Source organism: Mustela nigripes, chromosome 12 (genome assembly GCF_022355385.1).
Source record: "Mustela nigripes isolate SB6536 chromosome 12, MUSNIG.SB6536, whole genome shotgun sequence".
In the NCBI taxonomy this organism is placed as follows: domain Eukaryota; kingdom Metazoa; phylum Chordata; class Mammalia; order Carnivora; family Mustelidae; genus Mustela; species Mustela nigripes.
In genome coordinates, this window is record NC_081568.1 from 26,225,489 (window position 1) to 26,251,536 (window position 26,048).

General features: G+C 37.1%; 1 protein-coding gene across 1 annotated transcript; it reads left to right on the forward strand.

The window, feature by feature from the left end:
* The first annotated feature begins 269 nt into the window (after positions 1 to 269).
* TARS1 (threonyl-tRNA synthetase 1) lies at positions 270 to 24,556 on the forward strand. The gene is made up of 19 exons (XM_059416967.1): positions 270 to 439; positions 4,942 to 5,022; positions 6,780 to 6,970; positions 10,285 to 10,408; positions 11,970 to 12,091; positions 12,581 to 12,698; positions 12,955 to 13,019; positions 13,112 to 13,190; positions 13,843 to 13,989; positions 15,112 to 15,210; positions 16,335 to 16,501; positions 17,414 to 17,576; positions 17,680 to 17,817; positions 18,500 to 18,577; positions 18,751 to 18,851; positions 18,941 to 19,045; positions 20,644 to 20,716; positions 22,926 to 23,040; positions 24,024 to 24,556. Exons 1-19 carry the CDS (start codon positions 383 to 385, stop codon positions 24,170 to 24,172), a joined length of 2,172 nt encoding a protein of 723 aa, XP_059272950.1. The 5' UTR covers positions 270 to 382; the 3' UTR covers positions 24,173 to 24,556.
* Positions 24,557 to 26,048: the final 1,492 nt, after the last annotated feature.

Below are 26,048 nucleotides of genomic sequence, written 5' to 3' on the forward strand. Positions count from 1 at the left end.
GACTAATGGGCAGAGTATGCGTGGAAGAAGGCGCAAGTGGATTAAGGACTACTGGGCTCAGGGAAGGGTTAAAACCTGTACCCTCGGATCCCTTTCCCACACCGCCGCTCTCTGTTTTCCTACAGGGCTATCAACCAACAAGATTTTCCATTGGCTTAGAGACGGAAGGACCCGCCTTTCCCCGTTGTCGATTGGCTGACTCTTCAACCAACGGATTGGGAGGCGGGGCTTGGACGCTTTCCGATTGCATCAGCTGGTCCTTTCCGCGCCACGTGGCGCAAGCGCAGTGTTCCCGGGTCCCCAGCCAGCCTGTGACTGGCTTCGGCTCTCCTCTCTGCTAGAGCGTCACTTTTGTGTTCCGTCTTCCCTTCGTGGCTTGTTGATGTCGGAAGAGAAGGATAGGAGCCCTTCAGGGAAGATGGGAGGCGAGGAGAAGCCGGTGAGCGAACTGAGGGGGACCCGGAGGCAGGCTGGGGGCTCTGCTTGGTGTCCACCGCGCCCAACCAGGCGGGAAGGAGGAAGCGGCCCGGGCCGTGTGGGTCGGGCCGTGTGGGTCGGAGGGACCCGAGGGGGACAGTGGAGCTCCTGGAGGAGTCAGAGCCTCTTTCGGGGAGAGAGTGTCCGTTTATAAAGTAGGGCGGGGCCTTGCAGGTCATCTCTAGGTCCATCGTCTTTTTGCAGTTGAAGAAACTGAGATCCTGAGTGAGGGACTAGCTTAGAGCCAGACATCCAATTACAAGCCGCGACAGAATTAGAATCTAGGACACGGGACTCCCAGAGTAATGCTTTTTACTCCCCTTAGGCGGGAAGAACACTGCAGAACCTTGTTTAATCCTAAAACCCCGTTGGGGTTCCCTTCACTTTAAGAAAGGGAAAACTGAGTCCCCGAGATCTGACCCAATTTACCCAGTTTGGGTGGTTTATAGTAAGCGGTAGAGGCCGGGTGTCTTAGAGAGGTTACACACTTCCCCTGCCTGGTGCTGTAGACATGCCTTACCACATTCACACCTGCTGATGATTTCAGCCTTGCACTTTGACTTTGTTCTCATCTGCTTCTTAGGAACAACTCCCCGGTCACTTTCACACTACTAGGATGAGTTGTTTTGTTTTGTTTTTTAAGTGATCAAGCAGATGTTAGGTTCATTCTGCCAGGCACTGCTGGGAGATGAAGGTAAGCAGGTGAAAAGGACCTAGTGGTGCCTGATAGCAAAGACTTCACAGCCTGGTGTGTGAGGCAGGAAAAAAAATCATTGTGCAATGTGATCAACCGTGTGGGATTTCAGAAAGAGAGAGCACCTAACTCTGCTTGGGCACAGCTCGTTTGGGTTCACTTAGGAAGTACGAGTCTTAAGTGCACCAGGTAAAGCAGGCATGGCAACGCTTCCCAGGTAAAGGTAGCAAGGGCAGTAAAAACGGACACCCTGGAAGTGTCCTTAAGCTGCTTGCAAGGGATCAGTCTGTAGAGGGAGCCCCAGCTCTTAGGAGGATTTCAGGCGATAGACACTTGAAATTGTATTCTACAGGTGAAAGTTTTTAAATAGGAAAATGATTAAGTGTGGATTGTAGTTTTAATTAACGATCATTCAGGCATTGGGATGGAAGGTGTGTTGAAAAGAGGTGAGGCCACAAGCAGGAGGCTGTTGCAGTAGTCCAAGTGAGAAGTGGTGATGTCTCAAGCTAAAACAGCCTCAGCCCTAACTCTGAAAGGATAAATCGCATAGAAGCAACAGTTTTCTCTTCAGTAAAATAAAGATGTCCTCTAACTCAGGAATAGAATGGGGAAAATGCATATGTGCATATTTCTAAACTGCATAAATGAAATTTAAGGTAATAAATGGTGCCTATCCATAGAGTTTTCTCCATTTATATTTTTCACTTAAAAATGGTATCTTTATTGTTTTGTAACTTGTTTACTTTTTTTGCTTAATAGTCTATAGTCAACAACTTTCCATGTCCACAAATATTATGTTATGCCATTCTTAATTGGAGTTGATGTAGAGCTAGCAGATAACATGATTTCTCTGCAATACCTAGCATTGAGTGCTCACTGGGGGTCTGGTATTATATTATGCATTACATGCATTAACTCAGCTTTTTCAATCCTTATAATAACTATGAATTGGGTTCTGTTATCCTCGTTACACAGATGAGGAAACCGGCAAAGAACAAGTACCTTGCTCAAACCCAATATTCAGTAACCAATACTTCTATCTCTGGTGCTGTCTTACCTCCTGTCCCCTGCCTAGTAATGAGTCAGGGACAGATACTGAATCAGACTATTGGTCTTTAGGACATACCCGAAGACCTGTCCCAGTCTCTGGGTCTGAATTTACACCACAGTCTGTATAGGTACTTTTCCTTCAACTCCTGAATATCCCTGAGGAAGGTAATTGTGTAGCTTCTCTTCACAGTTCCAACTTTTGGATTGAAATTTTAGATTGCTTGTACATAAATGCATGATGCATAAACTCAGATTTTTTTTCTGTTTTTGTTGGAAATAGAGAACAGTTGCCAAACATCTTCCTTATTGTTGTAGTAAAGATGGACTGGAGCTCAGGGTTCTAGAGTAACCTGTTTTAAAGTCCTGGCTCTGCTACTTACTAACTGTATACAAATAAGCAAAATACTTTATTCTCCTTGGGCCCGTATTCTCATTTTTTAAAAAAGAGGTATTTGGACCACAAAAAACCTTTCTGTTAATTTTCTCCTTCTTTTCCATTACTCCTGTTCATTTGACAAATATCCATACAACTAAAACCAAAAACATACAATCAGAAAAGTAGAAGTATCTCATTATTTTTCCATTTTAAACCTGCACACCTGTGGTTCAATTTCATCCCTCTTCCTAGAGATACTTAACTAGTTGCATCATTTCTACAGTGGAGCAAAGGCATATAGAGAGTCTTATAACTTTATTGGTTAGTACTTATTGATTGGGATAGGTGTAAGTTTTATTCATTTTTTATCTATTGACTATAAATGAACCTGAAAAGTTTGTGAAATCCAGAATCCCAGAGTGGGAAAAGTTTTAGCTCAGCTTGAAATTAGAAGTCATATTTTTTAATTTAGTTTATTTTTTAAATTATACAAGTAATACATTTCAAAATGTCCAACTGTTAAATGGGTAAATAAACAGTGGAATATTATTTGGCAATAAAAAAGAATGACGTACTGATGTGTGTAACATGAGTGATCTTGAAATCCTGCTGAGTGAAAGAAATCAGTCAAAAAGACCACATATTATATGCTTCCATTTATATGAAGTGCCGGGAATAGGCAAATGCATAGAAACAGTGGATTAGTGGTTGCCAGGGGCTGGGGAGAAGAGAAAATGGAGTGGCTGCTAATGGGGACAGTGTTTCCTTTTGGGGTGATGAAAATGTTTTAAAACTGAACGTGGTGATAGTTGAATGAATATTGAATTCTATACTTTATATGGGTGAATTGTATGATGTAGGAAAGTATCTCAGTAAAACTGTTGGGAAATAAAATCAAAGACCACAAATATACAGAAAACTGTAATAAAGACCCCCCCCCCCCTTATCCCCAGTTCTACCCTCAAAACTCCTTCACTACTGATGATCATTTTCCTCCTTAGAGTGGACTGCTCTCAGCACGTGGATGCGTATCTTTCTTGTGACTTAATGTGTGAATCTAGAAAAATCATCTAGCTTTTTCGGATTTAATTGTATGTGTAAAATAGGAACGATAATGATGTCAATCTCACAGGGTTGCTGAGAACTAGATGCAGATTGTTTGTGGGGAAACTTTGTACATTGTAAAACTTTGTAATACAGTTTGCTTTAGGATGTTTCTGCCTGAGCACTGAAGTAAGGTGTTCATTTCTGTGAAGATACTTTTCACAGCATCCTATAATGCATGTCAGGGTCTCTTGACCTTGTGGACTGGGTAATTCTGTGTTTGGGGAGGCTGACCTGTGCATTGTGGGATGTTTAATAACATCCTTGTCCTCTACCCACTGTATGCCAATTGCACCCCCCAGTTGGGACAACCAGTGTCAACTGACAATGCCAGGTATTCGCTAGGGGCAGAATGTTCTTCTGGTTTACAACCACCAGGATAGACCAGCTGGTTGCCTTTTTACACAGGATTTACTGCTTTAAAACTTTCTATGACTTCATGTACTTCTACTTATTCCTTACGGAAACCCCAAAACCCCATAAGATAGAAGTGTTTGCTTCTGTCTAAGCCCTTGTCTGTCTTAACTGACATGATTTCCTAAAACACTCTGTTTTCGTTAGCCTGGTTTTATCATTCTCTCTCTTCTCTTTCTCTCTCTCAACATTTCCACCAGTTTATTTCCTCCATTCTCAAAATCCAGTCTGTTAAAATCTTCATTCATTAAAGTTAGTTGTCCTAACTTACTTAACATCTAATCATAATGCTGCAGCTGTACTCTTTCCTCCTCTGGGAGGTTCTCACATGTGTGTGCCTTAGTTTCCCTGGAGAGATTAAGTTTGCACATTGTAGGGATTAGGCTTCTTTCTTAGGGTTTAACAAAAATCTATGAGCACAGTCTCTGAGTAGTACTTGTAGAGTGGTTGGTTATATATTAGATTCAATTTTTTTTTCCTGCAAATACTATAACTGAAAAAATTGCATGCCTTTTTGTGGCCATATACTGAGTATATGTCCAGGCAAACCTGAAGTGAGACTCACAGGACAAGCAAAATAAAGGAAATGTGAAAACTTGACTATTATCAAATAACTCCTTTCTACTTTTTTAAGACGTGCTTATTGAAAGTTATTAATTTGTCTTTGTAAGTGGTGAAATTTTTTGTCTTTTGAAATCACATTACTCACCCCTCCCTTTTTTAAATACGTGCTCAAATAATATCCTCAGAACTTTTCTGGGTGCAGCATGACAGGGTGTCAGATTAGAGTAGAATATAAAATCTTATTTCTTCTTTGCTTATGTAGGTAGGTGCCGGGGAGGAGAAGCGAAAGGATGGAGGCAAGAAGAAGAACAAAGAAGGATCTGGAGACGGAGGCCGAGCAGAGGTGAGTGTTGCAGAGCCCCGTTGTCAAAGATTGACAAGTGACAGGTCTCACACTTAATCTGTGTAAGATTGTAGATGGTTTACATGGCAGTAGGTGGGAAACTCTGGCAGGAGAATTAGGAAAGGAAAGTCTGAGCGAGGGAAAAGATTCGCAGCTATTTATTGAAAAAGGAAAAGTATATTGAAGTAGGATTGAAAGATAATCTGTGGGATTAGATATAAAAATCAGAGAAAAAAAGCTGGAAAGAAGGGGATTGGTAATTACTCAGTTGCCAGCTTGGATGCCAGCTGTCTGATCATTTCATTCAATAAGATACTAAGAGGTAGAGACTCGATGTTTAAGTTTACACTGAATGCAGCAGATATCAAAGAGGGCCCAATTCCTTGACCCATGCACACTGTTTCCACAAGGACTTGCCACTAGGGTTTGGTTTTGAGCCAGATAGATCTCCTTGAGGGCCTTGCCATTGTAAAGAAAATGCTTATAGTTCCTCCAGCTCTCACTGACTGTAGGTGGCATTTCAAAAGTCAGCCTAGAATCAACCTGGTTTCTGGGTGTTCTGCTTTGAGCCAGTTAAGCTCGTCTTCCCACTTTATTTTTGAAGTTGAACTTCTGTGAACCATGTTTCAGTTTTTGCTTTAGTCATTGCATTTTATTAGAGACTCCTTAGAAAATCACCAGGATGTGGAAGCACAAAGGAGCAGGCGTTCTAGAAGTGTCCTGTAGGACAGTAAACCGGCTTTACAGAGCTGCTCTTACTAATGCCATGTCGCTCAAGCTGAAGGGTCAGTTGGTAGGTGATCAAGAACTAAGTGTTGCTTGGAGCCCCACCCAGCCATTTCTCTTAGGTTTTGTTCATTATAGTCCGCTGTAATTGTGGGGGAAGTTGTTGGTTGTGAATTTTAAAATTTGCAAGTAAATAGAAAAATACGTATGTTTCCTCGTCTGTTTTTCATGTTTTCAGTACAGTGGTATGTGTTAATTCCATCACAGCTTGAGAATTAGCCTGCAAAGAGGAAAGAAAAGGTGCAATTAAAGGACCCTTCTGAAGAGAATATGTTGAGTACAAAATGTGGCCATATGTGTCTGAAATGATCTGTCTGGAAAAAAGTTCATAGTGAGCGGTCCAAGACCTTTCCTCCTCCTCTGTGCTCCCACCACTTATGTACTTGTCTTACCTCCCTTCCAGGCGCAAGGTGCAGGTGTTATTCTTCTCTTTGAATTCGGAGAGAATTTTCCTTGAATGGGAGCCCTTAAGTCAAATAAATTTATAGTTGGTTAGTTAAGAATTGTAAGTGAACTTATAGTCTGACCAGCTACACAGACAGTTCCTTGAACAAGATTGAAACAAAATGGAAAAGCCATTTTATTTCTAGTATTATTTATAACTATATGTGTCATTTAGATAGAAAAACCCTTCAGAGGACGCCTTAAAAGGAAAAAAAATCACCTTATGCAAATAGCAAATGGTAATAATTGTCCATTTAAGATACTGACAGCTACGTGTCTGTTGTTATTTATATTTTTTGTTTTTTAAAAATTTCTTATAGTAAAAATTAGAAGAAAACAGCTTTTAATTCCTTTTCTTACCTTAATTTTAGGATAAGATTTAGCTGTGCTTCATGATTTGGGCAATCCATTTACCATGTTGCGTTAGTAATCATAATTTTTGTATTGTCTGTTTTTATTCTTTCTTTTTTCTAAAGAGGAAAGCAAGTACTTACTAATCATTTATTTCCTCTTTTCTTGTCTTGCAGTTGAATCCTTGGCCTGAATATATTAACACACGTCTTGAGATGTATAATAAACTAAAAGCAGAACATGATTCTATTCTGGCTGAGAAGGCAGAAAAAGATAGCAAGCCGATTAAAGTCACTCTGCCTGATGGTAAACAGGTCAATGCAGAATCCTGGAAAACTACACCATATCAAATTGCTTGTGGAATTAGGTAAAAGTTACACCTGTCTTCAACTTCTGTTGTTTATAACTAAACTCTTTTTTTATTATCTTGTTAAGTTTTATCTTCATGATATTTTTATGTTACTGTTTGTGTTTTTAATGTTTAATTTATATTATTTGGGATTTTAAAAAAATCAAAATGCTGTGGAGCTCTGTACTCAGGATTCAAAGTTAAGGGGCACCTGAGTGGCTCAGTCTATTAAGCGTCTGCCTTTGGCTCAGGTCATGATCATAGGGTCCTGGGATCCCTGCTTGGCAGGGAGCCTGCTTGTCCTTATCCCTCTGCATACCACTTCCCCTGCTTGTGTGGACCTGTGCGCTCTCTCTGTCTTTCTCTCTCTGTCAAATAAATAAATAAAATCTTTTTTTTTTAAGTTACTTTAAAAAAAAAGATTCAAAGTTAATTTTTGAGAGAGTCCACTTTGGTTCTTATGTGACAAAGGATTTTATATTATTAATTCTTCTACTTTGTAAATATCACAAAACTAAGTAGACAGTGTTTCACCTATTCTGACTTAAATATCTGTTTTGAAGTTAAAAATGAAGGTAGAACATCTCACATGGGGAAGTTAAGAAGCTGATATATGACACATGAAAATAATGTACTATTTTTATAAATCCAAAGAAACATGTCTGATCTTAAAACTTGTATTGGGTTGGGAAGAAATAACAGAATTAGATGCAAACTTTGTAGTACAGTTCAAGCTTTCTAACTCTGATATGATTGGGATGAATCATTGTTTATAGGAAATGATACAGATGGGAAAGCATGAATTGATGCACCTGTCTCATACCAGGTATGGGCAAATTGTGGTCATAGCCTACTTTTGTCCAGCCCTGGAGCAAGTATGGTTCTTAAATGGTCTGAAAAAAAAAAAAAACAAGAAAACTAAGACGTGAGAGACACCATGTGTGGCCCAGTCTGAGATATTTAGCTCTTTACAGAAAAAGTTCGCCAACTTCTTTCTTGAACATTCTAATTTAAAACATATAATATATATTCACTATATCCTTCACCCTATATATGTAATTATTTCTGTTTTTACTAATTCATTATATGTTGATTTCAACCACCTGCCATCACCACGTAATTGTTAAAAATGGTTTATTATCATCAGTTTCGTACTGTTGAACCTAAGGCCTAAAAGAACAAGTACAGAAAGAGGTTTGGGAACCAGCCTAGCCGGTTAGTGGGAAGCCCATGATGATGATGCAGCTGGTGAGCGTAGAAGCAGTTGGCCTATGAGCCATGAATCTTTATTGTGCCGTGGACACTAATTAGTACTTTTTACAAAGAAAATGGAGTGTTTCTGTTAATTTGACCATTGCTTCTATCTAAAGTACTTCTATCTTACTCCAGAGGAAGTATGAAGAAAATTGTAATATTAAGTAGATTTCCATGTGAGATCATAAATAACTGGATAGACCTCTGAATATAAGTTCAGCCTTTCGTTTTAGATGTTACTGATAGCCTGAATTACATAGCTCTTCCTCTGTTGTTGAACATTGAGATTGTAGCGGTTTAATTCAGGCTCCTATTAGTCCAGGAACTTTTTCTCTACATTCTACAGTGTTGTCCTCCAGATTACATTGTAATTTCATCAAGTAACCAATTAGAAGATATTTTTTTTTGAGAGCTGCAAAATTTTACATAAGGCAAACTGATCTGCAAGTGAGGGTGCATTATGACATTTTTACAAAAGTCCAGAATAAATTCTTGGCTGTTGTGTACAGAATTGTAGCATAAGTAACAGACTGTTGAAAGGTTTGGATAATCAGTTGTGAATACAAAAGGAAAGAAAAAAAAAAAAAGGCGTGTTCCATTTGCTTCAAAAGGTTTTTCTTTGAAGTTTTGTTTGTTTTAAATCTGAATGTTTAAATACTTTATCCTTTCTTTGGAAAATTGAAAAAGATGATCTAATATGTTCTGTGCATATCTACATTTTAAAGTAACTGCTGTTAACATCTCAATGTACCATTTTGGGCCCTGAGATAAAAGCCATTTTCTCCCAAAGAATACAGAGACTATTAGTCACCTTTTGGTCAATTCTTTAATCATCTGAAAACTTTTACACTGATATGATAAAATACATTTCTCTCTGCCAGATCTGTGTATGTGTTATGAAGTGTGTATATGGTTTTCATTTTACTGGCTTTATATGAGCTCAGAAAGAAAGAAAACATTGGATGTAATCTGTGGGAAATTCAGTGAATTTGAAAATGGGATAGGAATTAATAGTTTGCTTTCTCAAGGGGGGAGGTTGGATGTGCTTAGTTGTACTTATGCAGAATAAGGAGGGAACCATCCAGCCCTACAAGGCTTGTCAGCTGAAGCTTTCAGGTGGTAGGTTTATTTAAGACTAACAATACAAAGACGGCAGACTTCTCCTTCACAGTGTGGAGTGTTGTCTGCTTGTGTCTAGGCTATGACAGACTGTCACTTCTCTAGCTGCCCATTCAGACCTATCATCTGATTAATCTTACTCAATTCTCTAGCCATGCAGCTTCCTGAACCTTTCTTAACTCACATCTCCGTCGTCTAGAGTGCTATCTCCTCTCCTTTTCTTCCTGTGCAGGCCGCGATCCTTCAGCCCCTCATTACTTAATTCTCAAAGCTTGTCCACACTAATCTGACTTTTGCTGCATTCCAGTCCTCAGAATTCCTGTGGTTCTTACACTTGGTGTGGTCTGATTGTGTGGCCTTAATCGCTTGGTGATAGTTTATATCTGTGCTGTCTGTGTGTAGATGACTTTTTAAGTCCAGATTATAAACAAGTTTTATTGAATAGTCCTATATTTTACCTATATGCTTGCTAGAAATCATACCATCTTAGGCATTTACAGAATTTATTCTATCTCACGGAAAAGAGCTATTACAGATTTCAAGCAGGAGGGAGAGGAGAAGAGTTACTCAGTAGCCCCTCTTTTTCTTCTTTGGAGTCTAAATAGCTTGGTTTTGTGGAAAACTTTATTGGGAGAGATGAAAAGATTAATCAAACTGCTGAAAATTGTTTGTTTATCACAGTTGTGTCTGCTTAAATAAGAGGCATTAAATGTAAAGTAATAGTATTCTAGATTTGGGGGATCCTCTAGTTATACTTGGGTACATTTGGGGAGTTTGTTGTTTTTTCCATTTTATTTCAGAAAGCTGTAATACATATAAATAACATATGTAGTGTTAATGTAGAATATATATAGTGCTTATTTTCCCGTTTTTATTCTCACATTAAGTGTTTCACTACAGAAGATTCTTTCTTACATTCTTTTGTATATATATATATGCTTGTGTGTATATTTTTTCAGTCAAGGCCTGGCTGACAACACTGTGATCGCTAAAGTGAATCAGGTTGTCTGGGACCTAGACCGTCCTCTCGAGGAAGATTGTACCTTGGAGCTTCTCAAATTTGAGGATGAGGAAGCTCAAGCGGTAAGTTTTTATTTAGCAGTCACTGAATTGCAAGATAAAGGTTCACGTTTCCAGTCTCTTCCTACTCCCACTGTCAGTGGGTTTAGAGTTTACTGGTATCTTATTATCATATTTGAAATCATTATTATATCTTTCATTTAGGAAAGCAGCATAAAAGAGCATGCCTTGTATATTTAAGAAGTGAACTTGAATAAATTTATTTTCATTACTGGATACTTCAGTGAGAAAAATGTTCTGGGATTTTTATTAAAAATTGGCAAAGCAAATAAAAATTCCTTTACCCTGTCAGTCAACACTTAAGCAGTATGTATAGATCTTATAAATAAAATTGAACACATCTTTAAACTACTGTCCCTATTGAATAATTAATTTCCATATTTTCCTTATCTTAAAATGCAAATCTGCTTGAAAGCTCTATAAAAATCAGCCTGCACTTGATGGCAAGGTTTTCTTCTTATTTCTCCGGGATGGTATACCATATAAAGGAAAATAAAATATTTTGTTTTATTATGACAGTTACTTAAATATGTGTTTTGGTGGTTTTCAGATGTATTCTGCATTCCGTAAGTTTTTTATGAAAATTTAAAAAGTCATTTCGGTACCTTCCAAATCTTAAAAATATAACTTTGGATATATTCTGACTCATCTGACCACCTTAAAAACCAAGTACAAATGACCCCTAAACAATATGAGTTTGAACTGTGTAGGTCTACTAATACACAGATTATTTTTCTATAAATAAATGTAAGTATTGTTTGATAAAATAGATGTATTTTCCATATGATTTGCTTAATAACTTTTTTTTCTCCAGCTTACTTTATTGTAGCAATGCAGTATATAACGTGTATATACCCTGCAAAATTTGTGTCAATTGACTATGTTATCACTAAGGCTTCGGGTCAGGAGTAGGCTGTTAGTAGTTGGGTTTCTGAAGAGTCATGAGTTATACTAAGGTTTTTGACTGCATGGAAGGTCAGCATCCCTAACCCCTACATTGTTCAAGGGTCAGCAACGCTGCTGTCAGATTTCAGTATCCATATTGTGTGTCCGTGTGTTTTATAAATGAGTTGTGGGGACAAGTTATAGCACCTTAGTTGTTTGCGGCCAATAAGGAAAAAGAGTGTTATTCTTAAAATGTCCCACATCTCAATAAGAGCCACAGCATAGCATGTGGGAGGTAGGATATGGGCTTGTTGTCTCAAAAGACCCTGAGTCATTACCATCAATAAGACAGTCACTTTGTGAGTGGCAATTGTTTTCAGGGACCAGGGTCTATCCCTTTTAATTAATGATGCTAATTTGAATTTAACTTAATTAGTTTGGAAACAACAAAACCAGATGATCTCTAAGGTACAAATGCAACTTAGTAATTCAAACCCTCTTAAATTATTTGGCTCTGCGTAGAGTCACACCAAAGTTTATACATTTATAAATTTAGATTTTTTTCATGTCTTAGGTTTATTTGTAGTAAATTTTATTTATCTCTTTTTTAAGGCAGCCATATTAATTTACAGCATATATGCTCAAACTCAGACCATCCCATTTTTCTTTGTGTTTTCAGGTATATTGGCATTCAAGTGCTCACATAATGGGTGAAGCCATGGAAAGAGTCTATGGTGGATGTTTATGTTATGGCCCACCAATAGAAAATGGATTCTATTACGACATGTACCTTGAAGAAGGGTAAGTTATGTAACTGAATAAAAAAAGAGTTCGGAGTTACTCAGAGTCCATACGTTATTTTTAAAGAGCTCTCAGTAAGGAAGGAATGATAATAAGCTTACTGCTTAATAGTCACCAAGTGTTTCCACTACCAAAACTTGAAGTGTTGTAGTAACTTATGAAGTACTAGTAACTTACAAGAGCTCTGTTGTAGATCAGTGGAGGTAGAGACCTAAGGGATGTTGGGAAATAAAATGAGGCCGATCATAGCGGTGGTGGAGGGAGGGTTCATTAGTGAGAACAGTCTCCATCATGACCAAGGTAGAAGCCACAGAAAATATAAAATACAAAAATAATAATAATACCTGGTTTAAAATTCTAATATATGACACAAGGGTCTATTTTTCTTATTTTAAAACTCTTCACATTTTTTTAAAGAAATCTTTCACCAAGCTACTAGGTGAGTAGAATAGAGTGGAAAGAGATTAATTATACTTCCTCTTCCTTCAGGGGTGTGTCCAGCAATGATTTCTCTTCTTTGGAGGCTTTATGTAAAAAAATCATTAAAGAAAAGCAAGCTTTTGAAAGACTAGAAGTAAAGAAAGAAACTTTACTGGAAATGTTTAAGGTAAATTGAGCTGTAACATACAGTCTCCACTTCTGTATTCCTCTGTAATGTTACTTGAAGTTGTCACACTGGGGTTTAGTGTATTAAGTTGAAGCATTTTCTTTAGAAAAACATGTGTTTTTAAAACATGAAGTATTGACATACTTGTTTTCCTACAGTGCTTCGATAAGATGTATTTTGAGTTATATTTCAGCTGTAGTATTTAGAGATAAAAATTAAAGGAGGATTTTTAAACAAACAATTTTCCTATTTTTAGTACAATAAGTTCAAGTGCCGGATACTGAATGAAAAAGTGACTACTCCAACTACCACAGTCTATAGGTGAGAATGTCAAATGTCATTAAATGTAACTAAAAGGTATATATGTCTTTTTAAGTCTTTCTTTTTAAAATTTCCTTTCTTTTTATCTCTAGGTGTGGCCCTTTAATAGACCTCTGTCGGGGTCCTCATGTCAGACATACTGGCAAAATTAAGACTTTGAAAATACACAAAGTAAGTAATATAACTTTAGAGACTGTATGAATGTATTTATCTAGTATAGGTTCTCTTGGTTTCTCTTTCTGCCTGTTTTTCCGTTGCAAACTTAGGGATGGATTTTTTTTCCTCATCCTAGTAATTGCTCAATGTCATTAGTCTTTTTTAACTGAAAGTCTGAAATGGTGACTGACTCACCATCCATCACCGGAGCACATGGGGATGGAGCTTTAGGGAATTCCCAGAACTCACACGGTCATGGTTCTAAGAGCTTTGAAACTCACTATTAGTATGTGCTTTTGCCCTTTGTCTGAAGTAATAATTACTTTACTTGTGCTTTTTAACCAAACTAGTCCTGCCTGTTTTTGCCAGTTCATAAATATTTTATGAGTGATTATTCAGTTGCACTTTGAATTATAAAACTAAACTGGGTCATTTTAAGATTTTTTGTTGTTGGTTACTTTACATTTTTGCTTAATCATCTTGTGGCTTGCATCTCATGTTCATGGGGTTGTGCTTTGAGTGGATAGTTGAGAGGGAGGTAATTTTCTTATCATGACGACTGCTATAAATTTGACTCAGAGACCAGTATAAGAAATAACATCTAGTTCAAAGTAAGTGAGATATTAACAAATTTAAATATTGTTTCATGGTTAATCTTTGTTTTCAGAATTCCTCCACATATTGGGAAGGCAAAGCAGATATGGAGACTCTACAGAGAATTTACGGCATTTCATTCCCAGATCCTAAAATGTTGAAAGAATGGGAGAAGTTCCAAGAGGAAGCTAAAAACCGAGATCATAGGAAAATTGGGAGGGTATGTTAAAAGAGAATAATAGTGTTTCTAGACTGAATTTTCTTTATTTTTATCTGTAACTCAGTTGTATTAAGTACTAGGAATTTCCTCTTAAAAAGATGCTGTGGCTTTCTAGTAGCTATTCTGCTATATTCTATATAATCCATAGATTACTTACTGATTATCTTATTGTTATCTTACTGTTTACTGTCCACATTATCTTTCTATGATGTACTCAGTACCACCCAAAGACTCGTTTTAACTACTACTTGTATTGAGAACAAATGCTGATGACCTAGCTCACAGTAAGAGAAGCATAGCAGTGTTTCATAGAGCTGAGAGAGAGATAACCTTGGACATTCCTGGTCTCACTGACTTATTTTAAAGACATGGAAACGGATTTCCCCTGAAATTAATCTACTTGTTGCCCAAGGTGACATAGCAAGTCACCAGGGGATACTATGGTGTCATTTTCTTTATCCCTCTACCCCTTAATGTTTTCTAAACTAGAAGTTAGGTTTGATAAAAACATGGCATTTCTAAAATTGTGTTCGCTCTGTGCCATCTCCTACCCTGCTTTCTTGGTGACCTAAAATAAATTCCAGTGGTAAGGAAGTACCAACAATTGGTGGTGCCCCTCCCTAAGAATTCTGGGTATTTGTTGGGGGAGTGGTCGGCAAGAAGGCTGGAGGTTATGCTGCTTTCACCGAGACCCAAAATCAGGCAACTTCATCAGCATCTTGTCTTTGATTATCACTGTCATTTTCCTGGTCTCCTTCCTGCTGCTCTTACTTTGAAAAAAGAAACAAGATTCACATCCCAGAGGTTTCAGGTATTAAAACTATGAGAGCTCCCGCTGTGGATAATTGAAAAGAACTAAGACCCCTGCTCCAGGTCATTCTTGGGTAAACTTGACTGGATTCAGGCATGTAACAGGCAGAGAATGTACTTCATGCTAAGTTGCAAATCAACTGCAATTCTATGCTATTGAATGGCACCAGAAGCGTTAACGTTTTCTTTGATTCGGGAACGGGATACATTAGAATACAAGATACCATAGTCATATTCTGAACTCAGGAACACTGAAGTTTATGTTGATGTTATGTGCATATAGAAACGTTCTTTTGCTTCTCTTTTACTCAGGACCAAGAACTATATTTCTTTCATGAACTCAGCCCTGGAAGCTGCTTTTTCCTGCCGAAGGGAGCATACATTTATAATACTCTTATTGAATTCATCAGGGTAAATAAACCATATTCGTTATTTTCTTCTGTAAATTCAGGATATAAGTTGATGATATTAAATAAGGTCTTCTGAAAGGAAAAGATAATCTTGTATTTGAGAAGAAACATTTAAAAGAATGAAAATGCAAGTGTGAATTTCCATAAAATGTTTTAAAAATCCTTCTTCCTGGGGCACCTGGGTGGCTATCCGTTAAGCGTCTAGACTCTTGATCTCAGCTCAGGTCTTAATCCTCAGGGTCATGAATTCGAGCCCCACATCGGGAGCCTACTTAAAAAACAAAACAAAACAAAAAACAAAATTCTTTCCTCCTAATACATGACTTTATCCTTTTACATGTGTATGTACTCAACAGAGAAGCTGGTGAACTTTAAGTGGGAACTCTGTGTGCTCTTTGACAATTTATATTTTCCTCAAAAAAACAAGTTAGTCATTACATTGCTTTTTTATTCTTTACAAAATACAAAGTCTTTCTGGCTTATTCAGATTTGTAGGGAATAATACCACGGCCATCTGCATACTCACCACCTGCTTTACCACACATGGGCAATGGCCTTTCTTGCTTCAGATTTTTTATTTAAGTAAAATAATACATACAGTGTAAAGGAAAAACTCTCTTTTAGGACCCCTTTTATTCATTTCCCTCCTCTACTAGAAGAAACTACTATTTAGAGTTAGCATATATTCATGTTATTTTATATCTACCCATACGTATGTACCTTAAATTATTTATGTGTTTGTGGAGTTCAGATTTACATACATGAAGTCTCATCGTGTATCAGTCTTCATAATGCAAAAAATCATAATATTTTTAAAATCCTGCTTATTTTCACTTGCTATTTTATTCTTTAACGACCCACGCTAGGCCCGTTCCTTACTGGTAGACACTGATGTGATTTCTCATATTACTGATTATACAGTAATAGCATAGTTTTGATAGGCCTCCTTATGTATGGGTGCAGGGGTTTCCTCTTTGGTATATACCTCCAAGTGGAATTTCTGGATTGTAACGTGTGCTTCTTGAATTTCCCTAGATAGTATAAAACTGCTTTTTAAATCTTACTCCCACCGGAAGTCTGATGTTCTCTGTTCCCTGCATGTGTATCGTGTGTGTTTTCGAACAGAGCGAGTATAGGAAACGAGGATTCCAGGAGGTGGTCACCCCAAACATCTACAACAGCCGGCTGTGGATGACGTCGGGCCACTGGCAGCACTACAGTGACAACATGTTCTCCTTTGAGGTGGAGAAGGAGCTGTTTGCCCTGAAACCCATGAACTGTCCCGGACACTGGTATTGCGCCAAGATTTTCCTTTACTGCAGTTGGTCCTGGATTACTCTCCCTCCTTTGAAAGTATTTTTGCTTAAAGCAAATTATGCAATTAGGAGAATATTTAAATGCAACGTTATTATGATATTATAAACATTTTTCATGCACAGTTAGATCCTCAGATATGTAGATATCCAAGAATGGCAGTGGGGTGATAGCAGCGAACAGAGAGTATATAAAACAGGGAGACTGAATGTGGGCGCAGCGAATTCTCTAGATGTTTGTTTGTTTTCTTTTTCTTAAACATGTTCTTTTAAAACCTTGCTAATGAATCGACCTCCTTGGGAGATCTGCCTTGCTTTGCAGTTATTTTACTTTCTGTCCTTGAAAGTTAGCTGAAGAGTGACTTCAAGGGAAGACTAGGAAGAAGCTGTGGCTCTGGTCGCTCGGTGTCTGCAGCTCCCAGCAGCAGGGCCTCGGAGCTGAGGGCCGAGAGGACTGTCCATAAGGGAACTGGATTGTAAGTCAGGGAGCCAACGAGGTTTGTTCTTAGTTTCCCCAGATTCTCTAAAGTTGCTGAAACACCTTCAGACAGACAGAACTGAAGCAGTTTTGAGAGTGACAAGAAAGCAGTCTTTAGTTTCCAGTGTATTAAATGATTAGTATGGAGCCAAGGTTTTTTTTATTTAATACGAGCATTAAGGGCAGTCCTCAAATTAATGGAACTATTGAGCACAAGGATTTGACTCCAGACCCACGGGAATCGGTTTTTATCTTCTGTTAATTGTGGATGGTTGTATTATAATGTATTTGCTGGTTTACTCATGCAAGTACTTATATTCCGTTATGAACTCCAGGATTTGAGAAATGTTGCTTGTATGTTTTATGCTTGTGAAATTAAATATCAGTGGGCTTTAATTTTCTTTTTCCTTCAGCCTTATGTTTGATCATCGGCCGAGATCCTGGCGAGAGTTGCCCCTGCGGATAGCTGATTTTGGGGTACTTCATAGGAATGAGTTGTCAGGAGCGCTTACGGGACTTACACGGGTACGAAGATTCCAGCAAGATGATGCTCACATATTCTGTGCCATGGAGCAGGTAGTATGAAATTCTGTGGGATAAAATAATTGAAAGAATTGTGAATAAAGTCAAGGAAAGTTACCACTTGTCTTTTTTTTTTTCTTTTTTTTTTAATTTAAAGATTGAGGATGAAATAAAGGGTTGTTTGGATTTTCTACGTACGGTATATAGTGTATTTGGATTTTCTTTTAAACTGAACCTGTCTACCCGTCCAGAAAAATTCCTTGGAGATGTTGAAGTATGGAATCAAGCTGAGAAAGTAAGTTTTGTTTTTCAGTATACTTGAATACTATTTGACATAAATGAACTTGTTTCAAGAAACCCAAGCCTCTTTTTAAGTGGCTAAAAGCAAGAGAAAATTGAAATGGTTCCTAGGCTTGGGCAAGCTAGTTTTTTAATGTATGATTTTAGATTATAAATAGTTGATATATTTTCAGTCATCGAGCTGTAATTTACAGAAGGAGGGGATTGGAGGAAAGTGGTCCAAAGATAAAAACTTCCTGTCATGAGAACAGCAGGTACCAGGGACATGATACGCATCGTGATGCCTGTCACGAACACTGCTGCATGGTACGCAGGAAGGATGGTCAGAGAGTAAATCCTGGGAGTTCTCGTCACGGGGAGATGTGTTCTTTTTTCTTCCCTTTTCTTTTTATTGTGTCTGTATGAGAAGATGGATGTTTACTGAATCTAACATGGTAATCATTGTACAGTATATGTAAATCAAACCATTGTGGTGTACTTCTTGAATCTATACAGTGATGTGTGTCAGTTACTTCTCAGAAAAGGAAATTTGTATGTACGTGTGGTTCAGTGGACGAAATTCTAACACAGTGCACAGGGACTCATGAAAGTAATTACTATAGTTTTAGTCTTAGATCAGGCTGGAGGAAGGGAAGTTGCAGATGAACAAAATAAAAATCATTTTTCTTTATCCTTAGCAACTTGAAAACAGTCTGAATGAATTTGGTGAGAAGTGGGAGTTAAATCCTGGAGATGGAGCTTTTTATGGTCCAAAGGTCAGTATGAAAGTATATTTGAGTAATGTGATTTTTATTTTGGGGCGAAGAGGACCTACTTTAAGTTAAGAAAGAAAGAAAGCGAGAAAGAAAGCAGGCCAGTCCTGTTATAACTACTAAGTTCAGCTTTAATATAGACAGCAAATTAAAATAACCCAATCTTTACTGTTTAGATTGATATACAGATTAAAGATGCGATTGGTCGATACCACCAGTGTGCAACAATCCAGTTGGATTTTCAGTTGCCCATCAGATTTAATCTCACTTTTGTAAGGTGAGTTTCTGGTGTCTGCTCTGAGTATATTGTCTTTAGGGGCATATAAAGGGATACATAAAGTAAAACAAATTTTTTTTCCTATGTAGCCATGATGGTGATGATAAGAAAAGGCCAGTGATTATCCATAGAGCCATCTTGGGGTCAGTGGAAAGAATGATTGCAATCCTCACTGAAAACTTTGGCGGCAAATGGTAATTTTTTCATTGTTTTTGTCCAGACAATGTAAATTGACTAGAAGAAATGTCTGCTGTACAGTTTAGTTATACAGTAAAAAAGGAGAATGATCTGATTCGTCCCTTCTAATTAATGACAAGTGTTCATAAGGAATCATAATCAAAACCATAATTTTTGCTTTAAAAATAATTATTAATGATTTTATTTATTTCAGAACTTGATTTGTTTGAATGTTATATAATACTTTCTAATTAGGAGCTACTATACACTAAGAAGCACAGTTGTTGTTTTGGGATTAGTATGGTTTTGATGTTTTTGTCTGAGTATACAAGAGTGGCTTTGGGCTCTCCTCTTTGAGTATTGTTGATCATAATAAGCAACTATTTTGACATCCTTTCGAAGCCAATTACTATTCTAATTGAAAGTACAGACTCCAAACTGATCAACACTTTTTGTCTTGTTTCTACAACATTATGCTTTTGCTGGCAGGAAATGAGCCCATGACTTCGATTTTATTTTTAAGCAGTTTTGTCTGGGCCCACAATTTGTAAGGGCGGTTGAAAGCCACACATGGTTATAAAACACCCATTACGTAGAGTCTGCTGTATTGATCGTATTGATGCAAAACTTTTGTAAAATGTAAATCTGTTCTATCTTACCTGTTGTAGTCATTTCAATTTTATTTCTGATTTGGTTAGTTCAGTCTTTAAGGAGAGTTCGTCATACTTGTCAGTGAAATGAGATCATCGCTTTTTAGTTCTGTTTCACAAAACCAAATCGAATATAGAAAAAATTCTCTCCATGGTTTCTAGAGAATAGGACAATCCTCAGCTGGTTGTGCCAGCCAGTTCCGGTAGAATTTAGTGCCTTATACCTGCTGTAATAAGACAACTGAAACTAGAGCAGTGATGAAGAGAAGTACTAGACCTCGTGTCTGCAGCACAGTGAGAATTTAACATCTGAAATACTCCACAGGTAGAATTACAAATGCTTAGTTTTTTAAAAAGAAGTGAAAACGGAAGAGAACATAGGGTGGTCAGGCTTGCAAGACTTCCGGACATAAACAGGGCGCTACAGGTGGCAGTCCGCCTTTCAAAAAAAAAAAAAAAAAAGTGAAAACACTCATTTTTATTAAATACCATCACCAGTTATTATCAGTTACAATTTCCTGAATCCTGCGGCATGGATCTTGAATGACTGAAGGCACAGTCTGGTCCCAGTGCCCCGGGAAGAGTAGTTACTAAGAGAATGTTGAACAGTGACTCACGAAATGAACTTCTTTGTTAGCCCCGCTGGCCTCTGGTGCATGAGGTTCTGTTTCCCTGAGAAACGGAACAGGTCGAAATATGAGGCCTAGTCCCTGCCCTCGATGTGCTTTGCCATCTGCCTAGTAAATCAAACCTTAGTTGTGGATTTTCTTGCTTTAAGGTTCTCTCTCCGCCCCTCAGTCTCCTCCCTTTAGTCTTTATTGGATATAAGGGGCAGGGGGAGAGTGTTTTGAATGTGGCTCTTGGATATTTCAGGAAAAGATACTGAGAAGTAAGCTAAGAAATGTGCCGTCCTTGTTTAGGAACGGGTCCCAATCCACATTAAATATTTTTAATTTCTTCTGAAGGCCCTTCTGGCTGTCTCCTCGTCAGGTAATGGTAGTTCCAGTGGGACCAACATGTGATGAATATGCCCAAAAGGTAATCCTTAAATACAGCTTTTCTTTCGATTTACTGTCACTTGGCTTTTTAAATCTCATTACGATATATATATCCTTGGTAGATCAAGCCAAGGTGGTATAAAGAAATGTTACTATTTCTGAATAGATTACATTACCTCTTTTATACTTTTCCTGCATGTTCATGATCAGAAGACATAATTTGGATAGTGTTTTATATACTATTCTATATTTAGTGTTTAGTATGAGGAAATAGTGAATGCTATATATTTCATATATGCAGTATGATATGTAATTTCAGATGCATAATGCAATTTAAGTTGCTCTTTGACTCAGAGAGTAATTTTTCTTCATATTTGTAATGTATATTTCTTCAATTATTTGTAAATTTTTTTTTAGATTAATGGTGCCAGACCCATGTTTTGCCTTACCCACCAAAAACCTACCTTACATATAGATTCATAAATATCCATTCATACTTCACATCTTAAAGACGAGAACAGTCTTTTCTGTTATAGCGACAATTCCATACCAAGGAATTTCAAATCATTAGAAGTTGTGTTATAAATAAGCATTGTTTTATAATTGCAAGCTAAAGGTAATAAAGGTTAAAACAGATCTAAATGTCAGAGAACAATATCGTAACCTCACAGCCATCATCTTTCTGCGTCATCAGAAAAAATACACCCAGGTCTTAACTGTCCTTAAAAAAAATTCATGAACATTAGACCACCTGAAAAGCAAACCATTCAGACATACTGTATTTCTGTTACTGCAACAATAGTTTTTAGTTGTAAACGATAAAAATCAGTTATGTCCCGTGGTTAATTGATTATACTTTCTCTTATTTGCATTATGAAAGTTCACATGATAGGAGAAAGGTCTGTAATTAAATAACTCATTTCTCAATTGTTGCCAATACTGACTTCTCCCATTCCATCGGTGGTGGGGATGGCATTTCGAATTATGCAAGCATGGCTTTTTGGCTGTGTTGAGTGGACAGGGTTGGGGGGGCACTGCTGCTGTTACTTAATGACTAGAAACCAGAGGTACTAAACAGCCTGTGATTATCATTCCACTTCCCCGAGTAGTGCAGCTCACGTGCATGTAAGGGCCCATGTTAAGAAACTAAAACACTGGTGTTTTAGTCTTTAAAATAGCATACAGTTGAAACTATAGTCCTGTCCTGGCACTCTTAATAAACTGTGTGTAAGGACCCTTCTGAGGTCCTTCTGAAATTTGTGTACTTAACAAAAATCTCTATTGGTTAATGATCATGTAGACTTAACAGCCTAGTAATGAAGTAAAACTGGTTTATTCAAATCTTGTGTCCTGTTAGTGGTAATTGGTTATCAGGTAGATGGCAATTTTAATATAGTTTAATTTGATTTACAAATAGTAAAATTTAACATAGTGTTGAGTTTTTGTAGAAAGGAAAAATACTAAAAACATTGTTTACTATTTAATGTACAAAAACTTAAGACGGTTAAGTGGAACTAGTATTTTTTAGGGGAGAAAGAAAGGGCATGGAATAATAATCTCTAATGTAAATAGCCAACTTTAGATTCCTGGAAGTTTATTTCGGGAAATTCCAATTTGATCTTTGCCTGTGGCTCCTTAAGAAGGAACCTTAGGAAGGTTTCTTTTTGGGGCGCCTGGGTGGCTCAGTCAGTTAAACATCCAACTCTTGATTTTGGCTCAGGTCATGATCTCTGGTTCATCAGATCAAGCCCTGTTTGTGCTATCATCAATTTCTTTTAAAATGCGGAGCGCACACAAATGACAGCAAGGACTGAATTCCTCTTCCCACCTTGCTGCCTATTTGAGAGATTAGAGATACTACATTCTGTGGTAGACTGGATATCTATCACTATGTATTAATAAGGAGACTAATAAGCAATTTATTTCTTGGCAGCCATTAAGTGAATTTATGTTTGCAAAGGGATTTTTTTTTCTTTTGTAAAGAGAGCTGATTAAAGTTAGCTGATTGCCTGAGTTCTGATTTTTATGGGTTTTCTAAAACAATTACCTCTCAAGAGCAAAATACATCTTTTTATTTTTTGAAAATGTAGTTCTAAGTCACAAATTAATAATATATGCTTCAATGTATCTAGTAGCGCTCCTTTTTAAATATTTGCATGACTGTCCAAATCATACATTAAATAAAATCATTCAAGGTCAAAATCTAATTCTTGTTTTAAATCTGAAGAATTCTGTATCTGTTTAAATAGGTACGGCAGCAATTCCATGATGCTAAATTCATGGCGGACATTGATCTGGATCCAGGCTGTACATTAAATAAGAAGATCAGAAATGCACAGTTAGCACAATATAACTTCATCCTAGGTAAGAAAGGAAACTTACTGAAGAAAACCTGCCAAACCTTAAGAATTGACACTGAAATCTTGAGACTTAAGAGAATTGTGGTTGATAGTTTAATTTCCTCTAATCCAGATTCTTACACTATGAAGTTCTTTCATTTGTTATAACAAAGGGAAATTTTGGTGTAAAAAAGAATATTGTTTAAAAGTTTGTATAAAAATCTTCTTTCCTTTATCTCCTGTTCTTTTTATATGGTAAGTTTTTATTAAGTTGGCTGGATTAAGTGACTCAGTAAGTACAGTGGTTTGAAGCATTGTAAAGTGATCTATTTTTTTAAATGAAAAGATTCTTAAATTGGTTGTTTAACTATACATGGTCACCTGACCATTTTATTTTTTTCTTAAATAGATTTTATTTTGTAGAACACTTTAAGTTCATAGCAAAATTGAGCAGAAAGGACAAAGTTACCTGTGTATCTCTTGCCCAAAACCGACACAGCCCACCTCACTACCAACATCCTGCACCGAACTGGTAGACTTCTTAACAAAGTCCACAGTTCACATAGGGGCTCACTGTTGGTTTTGTCCATTCTGTGAGTTTGGCCAAATATATAATGAGATTCCACCATTGTGGTTTTGCTGTTCCCCCCAGGTCCTCTGTGCTCCACATACAAAACACGCTCTTCCTAACCACAGATGACCACTGAGGGGTTTTGTTTTGCTTTGTTTTGTTTTGTTTTTTTGTTTTACTAATTTCATGGTTTTGCCTTTTCCAGAATGTCATATAGTTGGAATCATACAGTATGTAGCCTTTCTAGACTGGCTTCTTTCAGTGAGTGATAGGCATTTAAGTAAAATTCCTACGTGTCTTTTCATGGCTTGATAGCTCATTTGAACATTTTAAAAAATCAAAAGCTACATGGTGGCTTTTAGGTCCTCGGATCATTTCTGTTCAAATGTTTGAGAAGAATCCTTCCACCTAATAAAGCTTTATGTCTTTTGTTTTAGTTGTCGGGGAAAAAGAGAAAGCCAGCAGCACCGTTAATATCCGTACAAGAGATAATAAGGTCCACGGAGAACGTACGATTGCTGAGACCATCGAGCGGCTGCAGCAGCTCAAGCAGTCCCGCAGCAGACAGGCAGAAGAAGAGTTTTAATGAAGAACTTGACCCAGATTGGCTCACTGGGAAAGGATGAACAGTGTTTCTGAAATATTAATTTTATACTCTAGAGAACATCAATTTATACCAAATTTGGAGTAGTTCGGTGGAGTCTACATGGGTGACAGCAGGATCAACCTATTTTGTGACCTAGACGGGTTTTAGATAATGTGTATTTGAAGGAGATAATTAAAAGACAAAATGATTTTATTTGTTAAATAAACACTGGAGCACTGGAAATAAAGCATGAGGAATGCTTTAATGTAATGTGGGACAATGTTTTTTATAAATTTAATGAAGTTGAAAAACAAAAATTTTCAGATTTGATTAAAGTAAAAGACCAGAATTAGATTATGTGGTAAAAATAAAAACTTGAATTCATGTAAGTTTCAATGCTCTGATCTTTCTATATATATATATATATATATATATATATATATATATATATATATATATATATACACATACATACATACATATATACATATATATATACACACACCTGCTTGGAACAAATTGTGTGATTCAGTGTTTAATGTTTTCTAATATGATGTCTGTCTGGTGGGACTGCTGTTCTCAGAGTGGGGGATGGGCTGGGTGCCTGCTTCCTTGGCCTAGGAGGCAACTTTTAGGAGTGTCACTTCTTTTCAGATGACACCAGTTAGAACCAAATACGGATCTAATATAAAGTAGATTTGCACAAGGTTTTAAGATGAAGATGAGTTTTTATAACATTTTTTTTTTAAGATTTATTTATTTATTTGACAGACAGAAATCACAAGGAGGCAGAGAGAGAGGAGGAAGCAGGCTCCCCACTGAGCAGAGAGCCCGATATGGGGCTCTATCCCAGGACCCTGGGATCATGACCCAAGCTGAAGGCAGAGGCTTTAACCCACTGAGCCACTCAGGTGCCCCGAAGATGAGTTTTTAAAGAAATACAGGGGGCTGGAAGACTGCTCTGCACCAAAGCATCCTGGTTGTACAAATTCCCTATCCTCTCATAAGGAATCATTTTTGAATTTTCTATCAGTAAGTGATGATTGGGAGAGCCCCACAAAATAAGGAGTTCCTTGTGTGAACAGATATTAATTCCTCTTTAATACTGTCATCTGGAAAGGGCAACAGCATGTCAGTTCTCTAATAACCCCAGTAGCTTGTTTGGTAAGGTCACTTCAAAATGAAGTCACTTTGCATAGATTAATCCTCACTTTATTAAAGGAGATAAGACCTCTAATCATAGGGATTTTTTAAAGAACTTTATAATTAAGCCTTGCTAGTAAAAGTCTTAAGACTTAGCTTTTGACAGGTTTGTAATGAACTTTTTTATGTATTCTGAGAAAAACTAATATATTTGAAACAGAACTTTGCTTTCCTAAGTCATGACACCAAAATTTCTGATTCATTTGAAAATCATGTATTTGATTTTTGTTACTTTGTAGTTCATAGTATCTTAATTTGAATTTTTCTTCAGTATGAAAAAATTTATATCATAGAATCATTTTAAATGGCTTCCATAATAGTCCAAACCAACTTTGGTTTAACTAGATTTCTTTCGGTACTTATTTTACACAAAGCAACAAATGGGTTATATAGTGGTTTCTTGAAATGTTTAGAGAAGCTTTATAAACCTCTCAGAACTTAAGATATAAAAGTATAATAAACTCATAGGTTAGTAAGACAGAATCAAAGAAATCCTCTTTGTAACTGACACCTTAGTTTTAGTCCTCAGTCTGTTGTTCTAGTGGAAACATTAAGAGCTCTTGGAACCGGGGGCTTATCCCATCAAAGCTCTTAAATCTAGTTTTTCCATTGTGTTTTGGTGTGGGGTTTTGGGGGGTTTGTTTTTGTTCTGGAGTGCAGATATGGTTCTATT

Bases quoted from the DNA above. Each gene is read 5' to 3' on its own strand.
- TARS1 (XM_059416967.1), top strand. From the start codon at position 383: ATGTCGGAAGAGAAGGATAGGAGCCCTTCAGGGAAGATGGGAGGCGAG. The intron at 12,092-12,580 runs GTAAGTTATGTA...CTCTTCCTTCAG, and splicing joins GACATGTACCTTGAAGAAGG to GGGTGTGTCCAGCAATGATT. The intron at 13,191-13,842 runs GTAAGTAATATA...CTTTGTTTTCAG, and splicing joins AGACTTTGAAAATACACAAA to AATTCCTCCACATATTGGGA.